Source organism: Cyanistes caeruleus, chromosome 9 (genome assembly GCF_971803275.1).
Source record: "Cyanistes caeruleus chromosome 9, bCyaCae1.hap1.1, whole genome shotgun sequence".
NCBI lineage: Eukaryota > Metazoa > Chordata > Aves > Passeriformes > Paridae > Cyanistes > Cyanistes caeruleus.
This window is the reverse complement of record NC_141709.1, coordinates 5515066-5536525: the sequence shown is the minus strand read 5'-3', so window position 1 is coordinate 5536525 and position 21460 is coordinate 5515066. Positions and strand designations below refer to the sequence as shown.

Genomic DNA, 21460 nt, shown 5'->3' with positions numbered 1-21460 from the left:
CAGCCTCTGCCTCTCTCTTGCCTCCCTGGGTGCTCATGGTCTTGGCAAGGGTGTTTCACCCTTGCCTTTCTTGAGAGTGTACCCTGAGGCTTACTGCTTTAGGAACAACTATTTTGGGGAAATGGTGAGCTAATCCTGCTGCTAGATCCTCCACCAAAACCAAGAATGACAGAGCTTGATGTTCACAACTGTGCTTGGGAGAACCCAATTCCTCTGCACTTAATTTTTTCTTTCTTTTTGCCTCCTAAAGGGGAAGGGGGCAACAAGTTTTCTTCTTACTACATCAGAAGAAAAAGAGAAGGCAGTACCCCCATTTCTTTCCCACTGCATGTAACTCACAGCATTCCAGGTAACATGTTGGGTTTTCTATTTCCCTTTGTTCTGTGCAGTTGATGTTCTGCTCCCAATGCTGTGTTGACAGACCTGTGCACTGTGGTTTCCTGATTTTTGTGGGGTTTGTTGCTTTCTCCTAAAAGGGAAGGACATGGAGCTGTTGGAGTGAGTCCAAAGGAGGCACCAAGATGATCAGAGAGGTGGAGAAGCTCTGATGTGAGGAAAGGCTGAGAGAATTGGGGTTGTTCAGCCTGAAGAGGAGAAGCTTCAGGATGACCTAGCTATGGCCTTCCAGTTGAAGGAGCTGACAGGAAAGATGGAGAAAAACTATTTACAAGGGATGGAGTGACAGGACAAGGGGGTATGACTTCCCACTGACAGAGAGTAGATTTTGATTGGATATTGGGAAGAAATTGTTTCCTGTGAGGGTAATGAAGTCCTGGCACAGGTTGCCCAGAGAAGCTGTGGCTGCCCCTGGATCACTGGCAGTGTCCAAGGCCAGATTGGACAGGTCTTGGAGCAAGCTGGGCTAGTGGAAAGTGTCCCTGCCCATGGCAGGGGGTTGGAATGGGATGGGCTTTAAGGTCCCTTCCAACATAAATGATTCTGTGATAGGGGAAGGATAGAAAAAGCCCTAAGACCTGGCACTGTTCAGCTGCACCTTGTGAAGCTTTGTGCACTCTGATCTGACTTCCCCAGGGACACGCAGCCATCCTGCCACTCAGAAATCCCTTGACACAACTCCACAAGATTGAGAGGCTGTCCTGCAGCTTCATATTTAATAATTGGGTTTGCCAAGTTTGCACAAAGCCTGCTTGGGCATATGGACATGCTGCAGTGTTCAGAAATTCCAGATAAAAAGTCCTCCTAAGGCAGACATGCTCTTCATGTGCCAATCCCTTAGATTTGGAGATTCCTCAGAGTGGAGAGTGGGCACTGTGATCCTTGGTATTCCCAGCCTGCTTTAAATGATTTTGACATCTGCCAGACTCTGCTCAATCCACACTTCAGATGCTATCCAGCTTGGAAGCTGCTTATGCCATGAGTGGACTTTAACAAGCTTATTTACTTTTTTTTTTTTTTTTTTTAATGAGTTTATGTCTCACTTTTATTCATTCCAAATGTTTAATGTATATGGTCAGGGCTTCTTTTCAAACTTTGCCAAAATGAAATGTGATGATGTGGTGGTGCATCCCCAAGCCCCCCCTCCCTGGCCCTGCTCTGAGATCTCCTGATAAGCCTTAGTGGACTTGGCTGAGTGGTGAAGGGTCCCTCGTCTGCATCAGCTGGGCTGTGAGGTGCTCCCTGAGCCTACCAGGAGCTCTTGTGTGGTAGGGGTGGGAATATCTAGGAACATCCCAGCCAATCTGGAAAACAAGGGATAAGCCACGTGTAGCTTGGGTAAACCATTTATCTGGATTGCAGCCCAAGCAAAGCAGCACCATTGTGAATTGTAGCCTGAGTGGAACAGTCTCATTATTACTCTACTTAGGAAAAAGTCCAGGAGTTACTCACTTAGGGTATGGCCAGGATAGGAACTTAGGATGACCAAAGTGAAGTCTCTTGGGACCCTACAGAAGTGATCTTGAGATCCCTCTGAGCCCTTCTGGGCCACAGCTTATTTTTTCACCCTCCTGTTATATATTATATTGTGTTATATATTTTCTGGTATGTGTCAGAAGTGCCACATATGATGGATATCTCAGGTTAACAAGGCACTTAGGATTCCTTGAGGTCAGATGTGTGCTGGCCAACTTTTCCAAAATCTCAGGAGGATTTAGGTTCTGGTGTGTCCTTTCCGGTTCCTGTTTACAAATGAGCTTTGCTTATTACTTTTTCTTTTCAAAATGCTTAGAACATACAAATGGTGTGTATTTTAATCCATTATGCAATCAGGTGGCTATTTTTAATACCTGTGTCGTTTTTAATGTTCTTTTTACATGCAGATGTGTTTTTATTGAGGTTGGCAGAACAAAGTGTTTCACATGCTAAAGCTGCAGGGAATGGGGGGTGGGTCTGTCAGGGTCTGGTTTAGCAAAGCTCTTGTGCAAGGGGATGCATACCATGGAGAGATCAGAGAGCTTTTGTAATGTTTTTTTAAGCAATCTCAAACACACTTGTTCGTGACAGAGCTGCTGCCAAGTGTGTGACAGTTCAACAGGTGAGGAAGGTCTCTAAAAAGTCCAGCATTTCAAACTGTGTGGAAGCAGGTGAAGAGTGTTCTAATTTCAAATGATTGGCTGTGCTAATCATGGGATCTTTTCCTCCTTTTCCAGCAGAGTCGTGCACCTGCAGCTGGGAAACCATGGAGAAGAGTGGAAACATTCAGCTGGAGATTCCTAACTTCAGTAACTCTGTTCTGAGCCACCTGAACCAGCTGCGCATGCAGGGTCGGCTGTGTGACATTGTGGTCAATGTGCAGGGCCAGGCTTTCCGTGCGCACAAGGTGGTGCTGGCTGCCAGCTCACCCTACTTCCGTGACCACATGTCCCTGAACGAGATGAGCACTGTGTCTATCTCTGTCATCAAGAACCCTTCTGTTTTTGAGCAGCTCCTCTCCTTCTGCTACACTGGCAGGATATGTCTGCAGCTGGCTGACATTATCAGTTACCTGACAGCTGCCAGTTTCTTGCAGATGCAGCACATCATAGACAAATGCACGCAGATCCTTGAAGGGATTCATTTCAAAATTAATGTGGCGGAGGTGGAAGTGGAATTGAGCCAGACCAGAACAAAGCATCAAGAGAGACCACCCGAGTCTCACCGGGCAACACCAAATCTAAACCGTTCCCTGAGTCCACATCACAACACCCCCAAGGGGAGTCGCCTGGGCCAGGTTAGCACAGTGCTGGACATTCGGGAGCTAAGCCCACCTGAGGAGTCCACCAGCCCCCAAATAATTGAGCAGAGTTCAGATGTGGAAGGCAGGGAGCCCATCCTGCGGATTAACAGAGCAGGACAGTGGTATGTTGAGACAGGAATGGGAGAGCGCGGGACACAGAACGACGAGGAGGTGCGGGTGCTGGGAGGAGTGCGCATTAAGACGGAAAACCTGGAGGAGTGGCTGGGGACAGAGCACCAGCCCTCGGGAGAAGATGGGAGCAGCGCTGAGGAGGTCACGGCCATGGTGATCGACACCACGGGCCATGGATCGCTGGGCCAGGAGGCTTTTGCCTTAGGCTCCTCTGGAGCCAAAGTGGTCAGGCCAACCAGCAGCGAGATCGACAGGTGGGTTTTCTTAAACATAATTATTCACCTTGGCTGTAAGAGGAGATTATGCAAGATTCTGACTTGGCTGGGTCAGTTGCTTTGGAACATTTCCTCTTTCTATTTCCTTTGGCCATCTTAAGCATTGGCTGGGTAGTGATCAGACCAGGATCTCCAGGTACAGGCTAACTTGGGAAATTACTTATTATCTCTTAGAGGCTGGGATCTCTACCTCAATATTTCAGCTGAGGTAGGATTTTTTTTTTTTAAGGAAGATGTTCAGTTCAGCCTCAGTAGATACCAGATTCAGCATTTGGATTAATGAGGCCATATGCAATATATGTTACATATCTCCATTGCACTGGTGCCTTCTGTCCTGAAGATCTGGAGATGGTTCTGGCTGAGAAACAGTAGGTCAAGGTCTTCCCAGTGGTCCATGACAGCAGTGGGCCCTGGGTTTACATCTTCTGAGGCAGTTGAAATGGGGAACCTAGTTGCCTCCACTGTTGTTTTGACTTGTATGAGAGAGCAGAAAGCCTTTGTTGAAAATGAGAGGTGAAGTCTGCTGTGTTTGGATTCTCCATCTATCTGCTTCTCCTCCAGTCCAGCATTTGATTTCTTGCCCTAAGCTTGGGCCAGAGAATGGATTTCATAAAGGGCAGGTCTGCTTTGTTTGGGGAGGTTGTAATTCTAGGGTTTCCCTTCACATCTGCCTCTCTTCTAGTTCAACCCCATGGGGAAAAAGCTACCTGGAAGCAGCGGATATTCTGTCATTTGTCACTTAATAAATCAATCAGTGGGAAGAATGTTGAGCTGGCCCTTGGTTAGTGATGCTTTCCTACTTCCTTAGCTCTTTTCAATGGATCATCTAGTCTCTAGCCTCTCTTTTTGCACTGCAGTCTGTATGCACTGTTTCCCACCTCTAGTCCATCACATCCCTAAGGTTTCACACTGGAAATGGAGGAGGAGGGTGATGGAAGAGAGGTGTCCTCTGAGAAATGGTTTCTGTCCTACTGTACAGTTCCTGAGTCACCAGGCACATATTGGTTTACTCATTCCTCTCTGTTGCTGAACTAGAAGCCAAATGACTCAGTTTTATTTTTCAGATGTTCAGACTGAAACAATAGACCGGGATGATTTGGTTTTTCATTTATATTTGCACTGTTCCACCTCTAGTGTTTTAGCTAATGAGGATGAAGAGATGCTATAAAGGTGCCTCTATTACTCATCCATTGTTCTAAATACTGTAGTGACCTGATGCCAGTTAGAAATTCTATTTATGTTCTTGCCCCACCCCACAGATTTAGCCCTTCTGGCAGCATGGTTGCTGTGACTGAGCGGTACAGATCAAAAAGCGAGTCTCCCGGGCGGATGGATGAGCCTAAGCAACCCAGTTCCCAGGTAGGCAGATCAAGACATTTGGAAGTATATGTTGGCTTGAAGGTGAAGGGGACTTTGTTGTGATGAAGTGTGCCATATTTAGTATTTCCAAGCAATAATGTGTATGATACAAGGACCTTTTACTTTGGCAAAGGATATATTTGCTCACAGGAGAACATGTGCTGGTCATTTACGATTTAAAACTGATTCTGGCTGTTTGGGATTTTGGCGTGATACCTGGAAAACAAAAGGAGTTTCTCTTGTTGTTTGAGGGCATAAATATCCACTGTTATTCTCAGCAGGCCACCAACTCCTGAGGAGAAGCCCCATTTGCCTTCAGAGCTGGATCTGACCTCAAACAGCTCCCAGCAAATGACTGAGCAGAGGGAGGAGGTGTGTCTTGGCTTCTGTGGAAGATGGGTGACAACAGCTGAACCTTTCTATGCCAGTACCAAGACCATTTCCAAAAGCCCTCCAGGCACTAGACCAATAAACCTTTTGGGGTGGAGTGTCAAAGAGCTGTGGAGTTTTAGAGAGGTCTCTGTCTTTTCCAAGTGACTGTGTTGCACAGTGGACTTGGCAACATAAAAGCTCTGAATTCTCTGCTTTCTTGGGCACAGTTTTGGGGCAGGAGGGAGTGATGCACAGAAATGGGAAGGCAGTGGGCTAGTAGAGTGCAGCAAAGTAGGACATGGTATTAATGCCTGTGCCTTATCATTTTGATCTAATTTAGTTGCATCCAGTTAGTGTCACAGTGCCACTGTAGTGCAAGCATGTCAGCCAACACAATACAGAAGTACTCTTGTGAGCCTGGCACGTAGGGAATGTGTCAGTGTGTAAGCAAAGGACTTTGGCTGGAGGTGGGTAAGGAGATACTAGGCTGCTTTGCCCTTGTGTGAGACCAAGTGAAGTGAGGAGGGGGAAATTGTGATTGCTGTCTGCTGACTTTGTTAGACACTTCCATAAAATGACAGATACCTTTTTGTTCTTGTTTTGCAAAGCTTTGTTTTGTGTCCCCAGAAGACATTGCAAAAATTTCAGGTCAAACCAGCCCTCTAGGGGAAATGTGACATACTAAGTAATTTTAGCTCTGCCTACAGAACAGCTGCTCTTATTTCTCCATTGTGAGGCAGCCTCAAACATGAAACCTTAGGCTTTACACACTATGGGGAAGTGTCTTCCTTCCACTCTCTTGGCATTGTGATACCCATACTAAAATAGCCTGCCTGTGAACCCTGCCCAATGGCAATGGTAGAGTGGAAAGGAAGAACCAGAGCTTTGTGTATCTCCTTTAATCCTCAGCAGCTTCCCTATGTCTGTACAGCTGGATTCAGCAGCACCTGGCATGAGTACACTGCTGCTCATGCCAGTAGAGCCCTGGCTTGTGGAGGAGATGCCCTCCTGCTGTTACATTTGTTGCTTCTCCACATTTGGCATCTCTGGGAAACAGCACTAGGGGAGTAGATAATAGATATTCCTGCACAGAAGCATTCTGGAGTCCGTGTGTGTCTGCTCAGTCTGAATACAATGGCCAGAAGTATCTGTCCTGAGTCCAGGCTTGAGGTTCAGGTTGCCCTTGGCTGTTTGTCTGTGTGACTTCAGAAAATAGAGTCCTTGCTATGCAAATTGGGTCAGGCACATCCTTGCCTGCAATGCCATGGGGCTGGGATGAGTTACACAGCCAGGCAGGCAAACTAGACTCATTATAAAATGAACTCTAAGTGATATGTGAATAAATACCTGTGTAAAATTACGTCTGAAGACTTGCAGATGTGATTTGTGGTTTGCTCCTCCTTTGTTTTACTGCAAGCTTGGCTTCTTTTTTTTTTAAGTAGTACTCCCTTTCCTTTTAATAAGGAAAACAGAAGGTGATACACCCAAGTGTTTTAATAAAACTGGCACAAATTTTTAAAAAGTAACAAGTATTGATATGTGATCCACAACTGAATTGGTGGTCAGGTGCCGTTGTGTGAAGGGCTGTCTTTTCTTCACCAGATTCAGGGAATGGCTTGGCAGAAGGGGCCTCTGTAGCAGTGGTTTCTAATTGTTAGCTTGTTTGTCTGCTGCCCCAAGGCCCCAGTTAAGCACTTAAATGTGTGCTTGAGGTTGCAGACATTAGTGTTGCTGATTTTGAGTTTTGGCACATGCTTTACTGGCAGGACCAGGCCTGATCTTCTCCACAACTTGTTTTAGGCTGCTTGTTATTTAAATTTATGCCATTTCCTTGGCAGGGGGAGGAATCAGCCATGCTTGGAATGAGTGGTTACGTGGAATATCTGCGGGAGCAGGAGGTTTCGGAGCGCTGGTTCCGGTACAACCCACGGCTCACATGTATTTACTGCGCCAAATCCTTCAACCAGAAGGGGAGCCTGGACCGGCACATGCGGCTCCACATGGGCATCACACCTTTTGTTTGCCGCATGTGTGGGAAGAAGTACACCCGCAAGGATCAGCTGGAATATCACATCCGCAAGCACACGGGCAACAAGCCCTTCCACTGCCACGTGTGCGGCAAAAGCTTCCCTTTCCAGGCCATCCTCAACCAGCACTTTCGCAAGAACCACCCTGGCTGCTTGCCCCTGGAGGGGCCCCATAGCATCTCCCCTGAGACCACCGTCACATCACGGGGGCAGGCAGAGGAGGAATCTCCTCCACAGGAAGAGGCTGTGGCAGTGGGGGAGACAGCACAGGGATCTGTGTCCACAACCGGGCCAGATTGAAATGTGGCTGTGGAGTCCCAGGAGAAAGGACTGTTCCCATTCCTGGCTCTAAAGAGTCAGCACCAACCTGGCAGGCTGGTACTGTAATTAGTGCAATGCCACCACTGAACAGAAAGAAGCTACCAAGATGTTGCCAAAATAGAAAAATCTCTTTCTCTCTCTTCCTCTCACACACCCCCACACACACACCAATAGAGTGTTAAATGTTTTTCTCCCTTATTCCTCCTCCTCTTGGAGAAAAACAAAACAACTGTGTCAATCAACTTCTTATTCAGGGATCGACAGCATTTTAAATTTTTTACTGTTCTGTAGTGATCTGGGACAAGCAGTCATTTGTATTTCTGGACAGCGCTGTGGCCCAGCAGGGTATCCCGCCAGCAGTGCCAGGTTCAGCCACAGAGCCATATCCACTGCTCCCGCTCGAGGGGAGAGCAGGGGCAAGGGGCTGTTGCCTTCTTCTCTTCCCCAGGTAGTTGCCAAGCAAAGAAAACAAAAATACTGTCCTGGTGGAACCTGCCTTGCCCAAGTGTATTTATCCGTGTCTTATTTTTGGTGTGTCTCTTTATGTTTTTATTTAAACTGTCATTTTAGGGCTTTGAGCTTGCCTGTTCTAGGCATGTGGCTTACATTTTTATTTAAACTATTATTTTAGGGCTTTGGGCTTGCCTGTTCTAGGCATGCGGCCCTGGTGCCCCTTGTTAAAGTGGGCACAGCTACAAAGTGGTATTCCAGAGGTCAGCAAAATGTGAAGGAAGCACTTCAGCTACTGAGAGTGGAATTTTGCAGCTGTGAGGTTTGCATGGGACTCTGATGCATTGGGAGAAGGGCTGGAGAGGTCTTCCAGAGGAGGTTGTCCTCTGCTGGAGCTGAACTGGAGAGCTCAGACCACTCTAAGGTCCTGGCTGGAGCACTGTCGTGCTTCAGGTGTTGCTAAGGATTAGGAAGAGATTTTCTGGAGTTGCTGAATTGTGGAGTTAGAGGCTGGCTACCAAAGTCCTCTTTCACCCCTGCTTCCCCCTTGACACGCACTTGATCTTTTAGAACAGCAATATGGGATATGGGAATACTGCAATGCTGTTGTCACAGCCGAGCAATCGCAGGTGGTTGCTTTTAAACCTGTTTCTACAAACTAGTTTGATAACTTTTTTATCAATGAAATGCAAAAAGAAAAGAGAACTTTACTCTATTTCCTTATAACAGTTCAGGAGACTTAATAGTGGATGATTCCTAGAGCAATCACAACTCTGTCCCCTTGCATGGGCTTAACATTTTTGTATTCTGAGTAGCTCTGATGTTTAGAGCAAATTTAGCAAACCTGGAGAGATATGCCTGCGTGTGTATTGTGGGTGTTTGCACCGGCTTACATGGTTCATAACCAGAAAAGCATGGGACAGGAAGATAAGTGCAAATATTCTGACATCTTTTTTTAAAAAAAATATGCAATATTTAAAGTTTTCTCTAGTTCTGATGCCAAGTTGTTCATGATGAAGGCGGGGAACAACAGGTTGCATGTATCAGGTTGGTGAAGGAGTACTCTTGAGGATGTATAATGTGTATATGATAAGGAAGGGTGAAGTTCTGAACCTTAAGGTGATGGGAGGAACAAGGAGACATTGGAAAAGAAATAACACTTCATCTTGCTTCAGCAAGAAAGCTGGATGAGTGGTTAGAGTGGGGGCTTAGCAGGCTGGAGACTGACCGAGTGACAATATAGCTTGACCTGCTGTCTGACTGCAGTTTTGTGCACATGGAAACATCTCCAGCCCTTGCTTTACCCATCTGCAAATTGGTACTTGGGATCATTTTCCTGCCCCTTTGGAGGGAATAATTTGGAGAAGGGTGATGTATTCTTGCCTTGCTTTATAGATTTTTTATATGTGAGGTGTCTCACTGTTCTTCCCATCTCTCCCTCAAAAAGAGATGTGGCTCTAATGTGTTTTTGTGTTTGGGGAAGGGCTCGGTGCCAGTATCATATGTAACAGGGATGTAACAAGAGGAACCTTTCCCGGTGTTCTGAGCTGGGAACCTGCAAAATACCACTTCATTGACCGTTTCAAACAGAACTGATATTTCACCTCTGTTTTCCTTCTGTACCTTCTTCCTCCTCTCCTGTCAAGGGCATCCATCACACAGGGAGTGGTTTGGCCACTCAAACAACCAGCTCCATCAGGTTTCCTGGTAAAGGTCAAACATCATGGTAACAAAAGAGTGAGATTGCCAGAGAGTTGTGACAGAGGATGAGGTGAGAGGGTGGCCAAGGTAGGATTTGTTGCAATCAAGGTGCAGGGAGGAGTGGAGATACGCTGCTTTAGTCATAGCTTTTGAAGTTACCAAAAATGGAAGAAAAAAGTTAAAAACTTTGAAATCCTATCCTGTTCACACTAGAGAGCATAAAAAGTTACTTTTAGTTGCATAAAAGATTTTTAAGTGTTTTAAAATAGAAATTTTTAAAGAATACTACCAAACTATAAAAAACAAAAAATTATTTATATACATATATTATATAAAAATATAGTGGGAAAGTTTCCCTGCTAAGCTTGCTGTGAAGAGAAGGGTGAAGGTGCAGTAACTGCTACACAAGCAACATTTTTCTGAGACAGGTGGCAACCGTAGTGAAGAAAGGCTGACATAAAATGGTGAATGCCTTTGTTCCCATGGCATAGCTGTGAGTTTCTGGAGCAGGTTTTTGTTTTACTGTATCAATACTGTGAACAGAAGAGCATCCAAACAATACAGGATGCTGACAGTTAATCCTGTTTGCTGATTCACTACTTCAAGTGGCCTGGTGAAAATCATGAAATTAGTCCTTCATACCTTACTAAGCTGAAAACAAAGCTTGTGAAAGGTTTTCAGTTTCTCCTTCTTTGTGTTTGCTTTTCTTTTTGTTTTTGTTTGGGTTTTTTTTTGTGCAGAGGTTGCCACTGTATAAATGATCATATCTGATTGCATGCAAAAGAGCCAATATTCTTGCCCAGGCCTCGCTGAGGTGAAGTTTATAGCTTGTAGCTAGAGTCAGTATAAGGTATGGTAGTGGGAATCATTTTGATATTATTTCTGTGCATTTAATGGATCTGTATGTATGTGTGGGAATCATGATGACTAATATTTCTTGAACAGTGCTGAAAACAGTTCAGGCCCATCCACACTAGACATTGGAACCAGTTCTGAAGGAATTGTTATTAAACATTTCTTTCAGTGGTTGACTTTCTGAGTGCAGATGAGACCAAGGTTCAAGAAAAAAGGGGTTGGAGGTTGTATAAGGTATGGAAAACCTCATGAATTTTCTGGCAGTGGTGTAGCTACTTAGAGGTGCTTTCCCTAACAGAATGATACTGTGTCCCATTGCCTCTGCATTGGTGTGGCTCTTTGCAGTTGCACCAAAGCTATGGAGAATCAGATGCCAGCTTTCCAAGCGTGAATGTTTCTGTGATGGGTTGAGGCAAAGCTTTGCATTCCCATGTCTAGCTGCATCTTGTTCTCCCAAAGCTGTGATTTCAACTGTGATTTAAGGAGGATGTGAAGAGAACTCTGATGTTTTAATACCTCTGTACATAACATTTCTATCTGCTTTAGAGTTAGGGCTTACTAACCCATTTGTTTTCTTGCCTCAGGCAACAGGGAGAACACACTCTGGTTTTACAGTTTGCTTTCTTGGAGGTGGACATAGTTCTTTGCTGTCAAAGAACTTACCTCCCAAATGTGAAGAGTTGTGGTTATTTCCTTAAGCCTGCAGCAAGCCCTGGTGCCAAGTGTCAGCCAAGTGAAATGATGGTTGCCATGGCTGTTCCCTGGTGCTGCCAGGTTCCCTGTGAATAGCTGTGAAAATAGCAAGAATTGTTTTAATACTGTGTTGCTACTTCGGAGAAAAGATAAACCTCTTTGTCTCAGGAGGATGACTGATGTGAAGCTGGGAAAAGGAGAAGGCCAAAATACAGTGAGAGGATGTGAAAACAAATTGTACTTTTTATTTCCAGCAGCTAGAGAGGGATGAATGAGAGTTTTTTTGGGATGTGAATTTGTTAGAGGAGGCTAAGAACATGCTTAGAGCTAACTTTGTAAGATCCAGGGATAGCCCGGTGAGAGCCAGAGCAGCTGGTGCAAAGGGCAGTCTCTGCTTGTCCTCTCAGCATTATCCACCATCATCTTCTCTACAATATTCTCAAGCTGTGATCTGTATAATTTAACTTCAGTTTGGGTGCTGGGAAGAACAGAAAGCATGTTGTGTCTCTGCCGCTGTTTTAAACCCAGAGAGGTTGGCAGTGACTGACCGTGTTCCCATCAGACAGCTATTCAGAGCTTTGGGAACAAGCTGCAGCCCTTCTGAAAGGCATCATGGGGCTGGCTCAGTGCAGAGGGCACAGGGCCAGGATTTCAGCCCTCTGTGAGCTCAAGGTTGAAATACATGGACAGGACAGCTCTGTCTGTTCTCATTGCTTGTCCTGCTCTCATTTTGTGACAGCTCCATGGCTGTGTTTCCATCCCACACATCTGCAATAGGAATGTCACTTAACAGTGACATGCCCATTTCAGGAAGTGATTCCAAGCAGAATTACTTTTTTGGAGTAAAGTCCTGGCACTTTTGCGTGATTCAGCCTAACAAGGCCTTTGCAAGAGTAGAGTTGTAGCTTTTATTTGCTGCAGACTTCATGTCTCCTGCAGAATCCAATCTATAAATAGGAAGACAGCTGCAAAGGCGCCATTGATTTGGGTGGTAGGTTGATTGGGAGGTAGATAGGATTGTGCCTCTTAAAAGCCAATAAAAAACAGCATTTAAAATTATTTAAACTTCACCAATATATTCTCTTTGATCCATGACTTGCCTGCCAATTTAGCCATGACAGCATATAAATGTTTCTGCAGATTAGTGACATCAAATGTTGTTCAGGCTCTGCTGGAAATATTTTGGGGATAGAAAAAGTCCCTGCTCATGGCAGGATGGTTGGACTAGATGACCTCTAAAGGTCCCTTCCGACCCCCATACTATTCTATAAATCAAGAAGCTGTCACTCAAGGAGGCTTTTTGCCAAGGTCTGGGCTCTGAGTTTTCCCAGGGAGCTGAGCCTGTGGGCAGGACTGCAGTTGGAAAGCCTGGAATCCACTGCCATAGCAATATAATTGTGGTGAACATTGCTTCTGTCGCAAGGTGAGAGCCATGCACAGAGTTTTGATATCAGCAGTTAAAGGGCCTAAAGAGGAGCTCAGAATCTTTATTTTAATCACTATCATTCACAGGATATTTTAATCTAAAATACATATGTACCTGTGTGTATATATATATGTATGTATTTGTAACCAAATAGAAGTTAAAACTATGCAAGCAATACTGGCTACTTCTTGAAACTAAAGTCTACCAGAACATTTTGGAATAGAGTAGATTTGGAGTAGACTTGCTGTGTTTTTTTGGTATTGTTTTATAACCAGTAAAATGCAGCAGGCCAAAGTTTTGCTGCAGTTAATCTTACTAGAATTTAGGTTATTCCTAACCTGGAACCCACTCAGGTGGATTACAAAATTATCTGAAGAGTCCTACCATCTCTAAAATATTTCCATCTGCTGAAAGGCTTTGGCTTGGCAAACATAGAAAAACACAGAGGCTGGGAATTAGGAGAGATTGAATGTGATGCTTGGGCTGATGGAATCAAGAAAGGACTGGGAGCATTTCTTTTGGATGTAGGATTGAGTTGGTTTAAGGGAATCTTCCTATTTGGGAAAATATCCATTGCTGAGATGGAGGCAGTGATCAGAGAATCCTTGGGATGAATTCTGGTTTTGATGGAGGTATTGGAAAGCTTCCTGCTGAATCTGATGGTACCAGAGTTTAGGCTGCTGGGAGAAATTCCACATGGTTTCTGCCATTTCTTTGTGTCAGATCTGATATTTGCTTTTGGAATTAACTGCATTATATCTATATGTAACTTTCAGTGACCTTTGGCTTTTTATTCCTGGAACTGTAGACAATTCAGGTTTCCCATAACATTATCTTCAGCCCAACTGTGAACAAGTTACTACTGCTTCTTATAATTTATTGTCTTTCTGTTCCTGAATGTCTGTGTGATCCAGCTGGTCGCCAGCACCACCTTCCAGTGTTTCATTAGCTTTTATGCACAGGGAATTGTTGCAATGGATAAGCTGACCATGCTAGTTGGAAGAGTAGAAAGCCATTGGAGAATGACTTTTGCTTCCTCTAGCTGTCATTAGGGAGTGCACACACACATACCTGTATATACACATATAGAAACAAATATAGTGTGTTTCAATATAAACTCATTTAGCATTATTATTTAATTTATATTTTAATCCAGTTGTAAACCAAAGTATTACAGCTTGTGAAATGATCCTCTTGGAAATAGGAGGAGCTTTTTTTATGTGGGAATTCTGAAAGGTCTTTGGTGACATAAACATGGATACAAGTAAGACTTAAGAACTTGTGATACTGGGGAGTTGCAGCCTTGAAAGAATTTGAAACTTCTGGGTAAAGTTGGATGGTGGGGGCCTTTTGAAGGTGTTCTTCATGGTCCTTAACAGTTTTGTTGTAAAACAAGGGCGTTCTGGCAAAGCTAGAAATAAAATGGTAGAAATCAGTAAATCAAACTGTGATCTGGCACAGGTGGGAGCTGGGAAGGAAGCCACAAAACCAGCCACTGATGCATTTAGTGTCTAATTTAAAGTTTTAGGAAATGAGCCATTGCTATTTTCTGATGTCTAGAAGTGTTTGGGGGTTTGTTAATAACTTCTGTGAAGGCGCATGTTCTGCTGTCACCAATGGGAAGAATGGATTTAAAGATAAGATCTTGCTGATTTTTTTTTGTGTCAGGGAATAATTTCCTTTCTGAGGAATTAGCAAGTGCTAAGAACAAATTCACCTCTAATATGTCCTGCAGGCTTGGCAGTGGCTCTTCTTTCTCTAGGGAGAAAGAAGACAGCTGAAATAATAAGAGAGCTTGCCTGTTTTCAGCACTGGCTGGTGCTGGTGGCACTGGAACTGCACAGGGGGATGGGTAGAAAGGTGGAACAGCAGCAGAGCATCACTGGGAAGAGGTAGTGCATGTATCTGGCATGACATGGATGCTGTGGGCAGGGAAATGCTGGGTTTAGAACCTGCACGGGGCAGAAGCATGCAGAAAATGCTGCTGCCTTGTGAGACAGGTGTCCAAAGATGCCTATCCTGCACATGACAGCTGAGCAGCACCAGTGTTTTACTTGCTGGAGAAAAAAGGGCCAGTCCCCTGTGGGGGCAGTTTTGCTGTGAGCATTTCAAAAACTCCATTGGAAGGAACTGAAGGGTGAGAAGTAAAGGGTGGAAAGGGTGGTACCAGACTTCAAAATGCTATTTTGTGCGTTTTCTCCAAGTGTTGAACACTGAAGTTTGTTTTTGTTTTAGTGCTTTCTCCTTTACCTATATCATTTTTCCTATTTAAACTCCACAGCTCAGGGGAGGGTGCAGAGAAGATGGAGCCAGACCCTTCCTGGAGGCACACGGTGGTAAGAAGAAGCAGCACTAGGCAGCAGTTTATACAAGGCAAAATGAGGTTAGGTATGATAAGACATTATCTCACTGTGAGTATACTCAAACAGCATTGGATCTGGTTGTCCAGAGAGGCTGGGAAATCTCTATTATGGGAGAGTGTAGCCTCCAAGTTCCTGTTTCCATTAGACTGCACCAAGCTGTATTTTTGTTGCCTTTATTTTTAGTTTTATCACGTAAAATGGGAAGCTTTACTGGCCTTCCTAGTTCATATAAGTTAAGCTTTTGAAACACGTTCAGGTATTTTCAAATACTCCTGTGTAAGTTCCTTATTTAATCTGACATACTCTGATTTATTATTTTACTGCAGTTACCTAAGGCAGTACTTAAAAAATCAGTGCATTATTTTTTTTGCAGACTTTCAGCTTAGCTATTGTTAATGTACCTAACACCCTTCCTCTCAGATCTATGGTGAAATGCCTGCATTATTTTTATACTGCAGTAAGGCTTACTTATTTAAACCTTCCCATTACCTTTGCAGTCAGACCCAATACCATTGGTTATGAAACTGTGAAACTAATTAGAAATGAAAAATGAAGTTGGATTGATTAATTTACTGCTGATCATAAAAAACAGAAAGTGGCAGTATAAAAAGATAAAATACATTTGAAATTAGTTACTCAAATCACAGAATTGTGGAATTGTTTGGGTTGGAAGAGACCTTAAAGCTCATCTTATTCCAACCCCCCTGCCACGGGCAAGGATGTCTTCTGCTAGAATTGCAATAGAAATTACTGAGTCTGGGGCAGGACGAGGAGTCACAAAACTAGTCTGAAAGAAACAAATTAACTTGATGATGGCAATGAATTCGTTCCTCATTTGGTCAAGTTTTAAAAGCTGTTTCTTGAGGTTTCCCTGGCTCTGCTTGTTCATCTACATGTCTTGGGCATTGGTATGATACGGGGGTTTGTACCTCTGAGAGTATTTCTGAGAGTTTACATATGTAAAACTCTCTGAATTACTGTGAAGCTTTTTCCTGAATCCTTCCTTGCCTGTGCATTGGTAACTGAACACAACTCTTGGCTGCAAGAGGCCAGTGGGAGGAGGGTGGCAGCTGTGGGTGACACTAACAAGTGGACTGTGCAATTCTTGGGCTGACAGATTGGATTTTGGGAAGAGGCATGAAGCCCCAACCCCACCGTGGCTGTCTCCAGCCCCAGGGTGTTCTTTCAGTCGATGTGTGTTTGCAGAGGCTGTACAGGACAGCCTGGATCTCCAGAGATGCAGGGAAGGAGGGTGTAGGTGGCATGCAGGCACTTTTCTCATGTGTTAGAAGTTTTCTTAAGCCAGGGTTGTGCTACTGGGGGAAGCACCCCAAGTGGGATTGAGAGTAGAATTTTGTTATACCCTTTGCTTAAGGATAATTCCTTGGGCTTCCCTAAGGCACTGGAAGAAAGCTGACACTAGACAGTTTTTTCCAGGGCAGTGTTTTCATGGAGCAAGTGCCAGTAAGGAATATTGGGAAGGGAGAGAGGAGTGTTGTTCAAATAAGGCATGGTTGTTTTGTGTTGGTGGGTAATATGGCTGACATTTAGAATGGGCAAGAGCAATCCTGGGTGGCAAAAAAGACTTTTCTGAATAAGGTCTATTAGAAGCTGAATGAGGAGGAAAATAACATGCACCTGTATGTTCTTGCAGTAACATATTCCTCACTTCATGCCCCACACTTGCAGGGAGAATTAGCAATGGATGACAAGGCTGGATCAAAGCACTACTTTAGTCTGAAAAGGGAAGGGAATGAATGCAGTTTTCCCAAGTCTCTAGTGTGTTAAACACTAGCTGAAGCTTCCATGAGCTGTGACTCCATTGTCCCCAGAGCTCCCCTTGTTTCCCTGGTGTCCCCCCAACTTTCCTGCACAACACTGTGAATATGATATCTGTAGCTCTTTTCAAAACTTTCGGTTTTTCCATTAAAACTTCTCAGAGCAGGAAATGTTGTCCTACTGCAGGAGCAGACAGGACATGACCCCCAACAGGGCACAGATAGTTGAGAAGTGGGAGAGAAAGTTTTAAGAGTTAACAAAGGAAGTGGCTTTGTACAGCAATTTGCTAATCAAACAAACTTGTAAAAAACTTAACTGACAATCAATTTCTAAAATACAAAAGCCTCTTAGAGGTATAGTCAAGTATATCTTCACCAGAAAGATTTAACTGGGATAACTTAATAAAGAGAATAAAGAGCACAGGATTTTGGGATTTTTCCTTTTTTTTTTTTTTTTTTTCCTTTTGAGCAATCACTCCAGAAACGTAGTTGCATTCAGGAGCAATGTATTCACAGGACAGTAACTACCTCTCTCTCTTGGAGTGCTGAGGTTACCACACTACACAACACACTCTAGCAACAAAGCTTTCACTTTAAAGAGATTTGTTTTCCTTACCTCTGTGTTTCAGAAATGCAAGTCTGCTCTGTAAAGTGACTCTAATGAAAATGTCATCTGGGAGGGGCAATGGGAGTCCTTTGGGGTACACACAGTCCTTGGCCTCCAGTTCCTTACTGTGACCCTTTGCAGGTTGGCCATGGGGCTCTGACAGTTCAGGGGGACTTTGTCACCTCCTCTGTGATGCCTGACAGTGAACTGTCCTCTGGGCTAGAGCTGTAAGACCACATTCCTGCATTAGGAAATCAGTTAATGGTGGGGAAGGTAAAAGGAGTATCCATCTCCCTCCTGCCTCCAAGGCAGCAGGCAACAGTAAAAAAAAAAGCATAAAAAAGAAAAAAAAAAAGAAAAAAAGCATAAAAAAGCAATAAGATAATATAGAAACACTTTATATATTGTTCATTAGTCCGCGGATCTGACTCTGCAAATATATATATATATACACACACACATACAGAGAGGAAATCTCTCATGTGAAAAGGTGCCATTGTTTTTTCTAAACAGAGTCCCTTTCCAAACTAGAACAGCACTTTAAATAGGTTCCTCTTTAAAAAAAAAAAAAAAAAAAAAAAAAAAAGTAAAAAGCAAACCCTTTTCTGCCGCAATGCACTTTAACTGGTCATATGAGTACAGCTGTGGCTGGCTTGGGACACGGCTGTATGGGCAGGCAGCTCCAGGGCAGCCACAGCTTGGGGGGAGCAACGTTGCCAGATGCTTGGACATGGCAGCTCTACCTCCAGCAGCCCCCCAGGCCAGCATGGCCCCCACACCACCTGGAGTAGCCCCACTGTGCCCAAGCACTGATGGGGCTGGTGGCTGTTAAGGGACTTCATAATGTGTCAAGAGAAACCCACCCTTGCCTATCAAGAAGATTTAAACCCCATTTTTTAACAGGTCAGAAGTTGCACCCAGTTACAACCCAGCTGGTGGCCCAGGGCTGAGCTAAGCTGAATAGCAAAGCTAGGAGAAAACTGTTACTGGGGTTGTGGGGTTTTTCCATAACATGAATATGGAGACCTTGTCAGTTCCGTTTGTTTTTTTTTTTTTCTTTTTTAATCCAAGTTTGTGTGTCCCACATTGATTCTGCTGTGAGCTGGTTTGCAGAGTAACCATTTGTAACAGAAATTTTGCTGTCACCTTCAACTAGTGACCTGTAAACCAAACCTTTTTAGGACAGGTGTCCTAATACTCAAGACTTAATTTCACAGTTAAGAAATTTCCTGCTGTATTAATTATTCTTTATTATTTTATTTTTGATTGCAGTCCTTATTTCAAGAAAAAGAAGTCAGTGTTCAGACTAGTCTAGAGTAGGCTGAAGCCTTCTGTAACTTGTGGATATCAGACTGTTCTTCGGTGATTTTGCAAGCTGTTTCCAAACTGGTCCTCCATGACTGCTTCCCTTTTCCTCTTCCGTGGGTGCTGGCAAACAGAAGCTCCATGGCCACTGTGTCCAGGGACAGCCAGCACTGCTGGAGGGGAGTGAGCAGGGGTAGAAGGGGAACCAGAATTGGGAAAGGGGGAAAGAAAACCAAGGTAGAGGGGACTGTACAATTGCATTGAAAGCAGTTTAGCAAAACGTGCTCTCATTGGACAGCTTTAAGAACAATGTGAATGAAAATTTAGCAACTTGGGTAAGAATTTGGAAAATGCTTATAAATGTATACTTGAAATTCTGTTTGTATTAAAAAAAATGAATTTTCTTCTTTCTTTTAACACTGTGTAAAAGAACATTATGCATGTGAGTGGTTTGAGAATTAAATGGTTTAATACTCAGGTCCTTGTCTGTGTCTTATGGCTGACTGGTACTGACCCAATGTGGATTTTCCACCTGATCTCAGCTGTGGGCAGCTCCCCACTGTCCTAAGCTGAGCAGCTTAAGAGAGGTTGCACAGTGCCAGGCTGTTGTTCCTGGAAACTCAAATGGCTTCTGTCCTTGTTGCATGAGTTTTGTCTCACCTTTTCAGTAGGCTCAGCCATTTTCAGTTTCCCCAGGAGGAACAAGCCCTGTGCTCTTGCTGCAGGTCAAGTTTTGGATGTTTTCCCAGCTGCCTATGGCAGGGGAAGCATTTTGGTTCAGTGCCATGCTAGGGAGACCCAGGCATTTCCTCAGCCCTCCTCTTTCACCAGTGTCCATCTCCACAGCCTGGAGCACAACTGAAAAAGGCAGAGATTACAGGAGGTTGTGTGTGTCTCTCAGTGATGTTCACAGGCAGAAGATGGGATCCATCAAGAAATGCCACAGTGGTAACTGCCAGAGGAGGGCAGGGAGAGGGAGAGGAAGAGCTGCTTTCTGAACTCTATTTTCAAAATGCTTCCCCTTTTCTCCCAGGTTCCCAGCCCTTCACAGCTTCTTTCCAAGGTACTGCTCCAGGGGAGCATGTCAGCTCCTTAAGGACACCTCTCAGATGCGTACAGTTTGCTCGTGGGACAGTGGAGGAGGTGGCCCTCCATGTCCTAATCACACACTACTTGCACAGATGCTCAAGCAATCTTGCTAGGAACAGGAAAGAGTCAAACCACTGATACCTTCCAAAACTAGAGACCCAGTGACCAAAGATCTGACATACCAGCTCTGTTCAAGTTAATTCCTTCACTACTTGGTTACTCTGGTAATTCCTGCCAAGAGAACCCTTTACAAAGGTGGATATTTTGCTGGTCCTACACAATCCAGAGTACATGGCCACTGGGGAGTGCAACCCTCTGTCTGCACACACCACTTCCATCACCTCCTGAGGACAGGAACTGTGCTTTCACTGTCTGGTTTCAAACAACTGCCTGAAATGGAGAAATCTTCCGCACCTTTAGGACAACCCTGCCCAAGGTGCTACCGCAGTACAGACACCCTGAGAAACCAAGAGGTCTGATCACATGTGGCCTCACAGCAGGCCAGGACACCTCAGCTCCTAGAGTAAACTTGCAGGTAAAATAATGAATTTTTATCAAAGCTACAGCTACCGGTTACCTTACCTGAGCACTGTCATGGTTCATGGGCACTGCTGCTATAGTAACTGTTAGATGAAATCTTAATATTAAAAAAGAGTTTCAAAGCCTTGGCTATGCAAGACTGTCACTAGTGACTCTTAGCACTTGGGCACACAGGACATACCAGAGCAGCTGGCAAGCAGGGCACAGCTGTTTGGCAGCTCTTCCACCCACACAGAGCTGCAGGAGGGTGCTCCTAGCCCAGCCAGCGCATGCCTTATGGCTGCTGCTATTCCACTCACCTTTCTGGTGTGGGGCCCCATGTACTGGAAAAGATGAATTTAAATCTAGGAAGTGGCTTAATGTAAACTGTGCATTCAGAGAGCAGTTTGTTACATACAGATCTATAGGTTTTAATGAACCAAGTGATCAGAGTTACAGAGGGTTGGGCACAGGAAGGACAGCAATGCTGGGCTTGGGTGCCACAAAAATACTGGTGCCAGATGAAATTCAGTTTTCCTTGCCATGGAGGACAGGACAGGTGAGGTGACCTATGAGCCCCCTCACCTGACATGGCAGGGAAGAGCAGGGACAGCCTAGTTGGATGCAGTCCCTCCCTGCAGGTGGCACCAAACAGCAAGACCAACCACCCCAGGAGCAGCCCATGCATTGTGACAATAACCCACCTCCCCTTTTCCCAAGGCAGAGGAGGGAGAAGTGAGGCCCTACCAGCTCCTTTAGGAGCAAGGATCAGCTATCCTGCCCATGAAGATGATGGTGTTGAGGGTAGCTTCCCGGATGAAAAGCAGGAAGGGCCTGTTGGCATTGAAGATTTTTCTGTTCATAGGGAAAGAACGGCCAGAGATGGTGACAGCTGTAGCAGCTGAGGCCTCACTGCCTTCTTCATTCACCTGCCAACCAAGAGAGAATATGGGATTAAAATACAGGCATTATGCAGCATGGAGAGAGCTCACCTTCCTCCTCCACAGAATGCA

The 21460-nt window shown here is 44.6% G+C and overlaps 2 protein-coding genes across 59 annotated transcripts in view; one reads left to right on the top strand and one right to left on the bottom strand.

Moving 5' to 3' along the window:
• ZBTB37 (zinc finger and BTB domain containing 37) overlaps nt 1-19316 on the top strand; it is a 21309-nt gene extending 1993 nt beyond the window's left edge. For 2 of the 50 annotated variants that reach the window (XR_015273986.1, XR_015273991.1), the window contains exons 2-7: nt 251-349; nt 2610-3561; nt 4842-4941; nt 7152-8192; nt 15068-15174; nt 18807-19316. Coding sequence is in view for 6 of the 50 variants with exons in the window: in XM_023948721.2 (XP_023804489.2) it covers nt 166-349; nt 2610-3561; nt 4842-4941; nt 7152-7640 (1725 nt within the window). In the remaining 44 variants the exon portion in view is untranslated. Of the gene's footprint in view, nt 1-106; nt 350-476; nt 695-2609; nt 3562-4841; nt 4942-7151; nt 8812-15067; nt 17354-18806 lie in introns of those variants that run through there. The other 48 variants (XR_015274010.1, XR_015274014.1, XR_015274006.1 and 45 more) reach the window with 43 other exon arrangements.
• Nucleotides 9716-21460, bottom strand: part of SERPINC1 (serpin family C member 1) — a 24018-nt gene continuing 12273 nt past the window's right edge. For 5 of the 9 annotated variants that reach the window (XM_086842671.1, XM_086842673.1, XM_086842674.1 and 2 more), the window contains one exon: nt 20854-21376. In XM_086842671.1, coding sequence (XP_086698797.1) covers nt 21203-21376 — 174 coding nt within the window. In that variant the 3' untranslated portion in view covers nt 20854-21202. Of the gene's footprint in view, nt 9816-11330; nt 11457-18764; nt 19698-20853; nt 21377-21460 lie in introns of those variants that run through there. The other 4 variants (XR_015274023.1, XM_086842668.1, XM_086842670.1 and 1 more) reach the window with 4 other exon arrangements.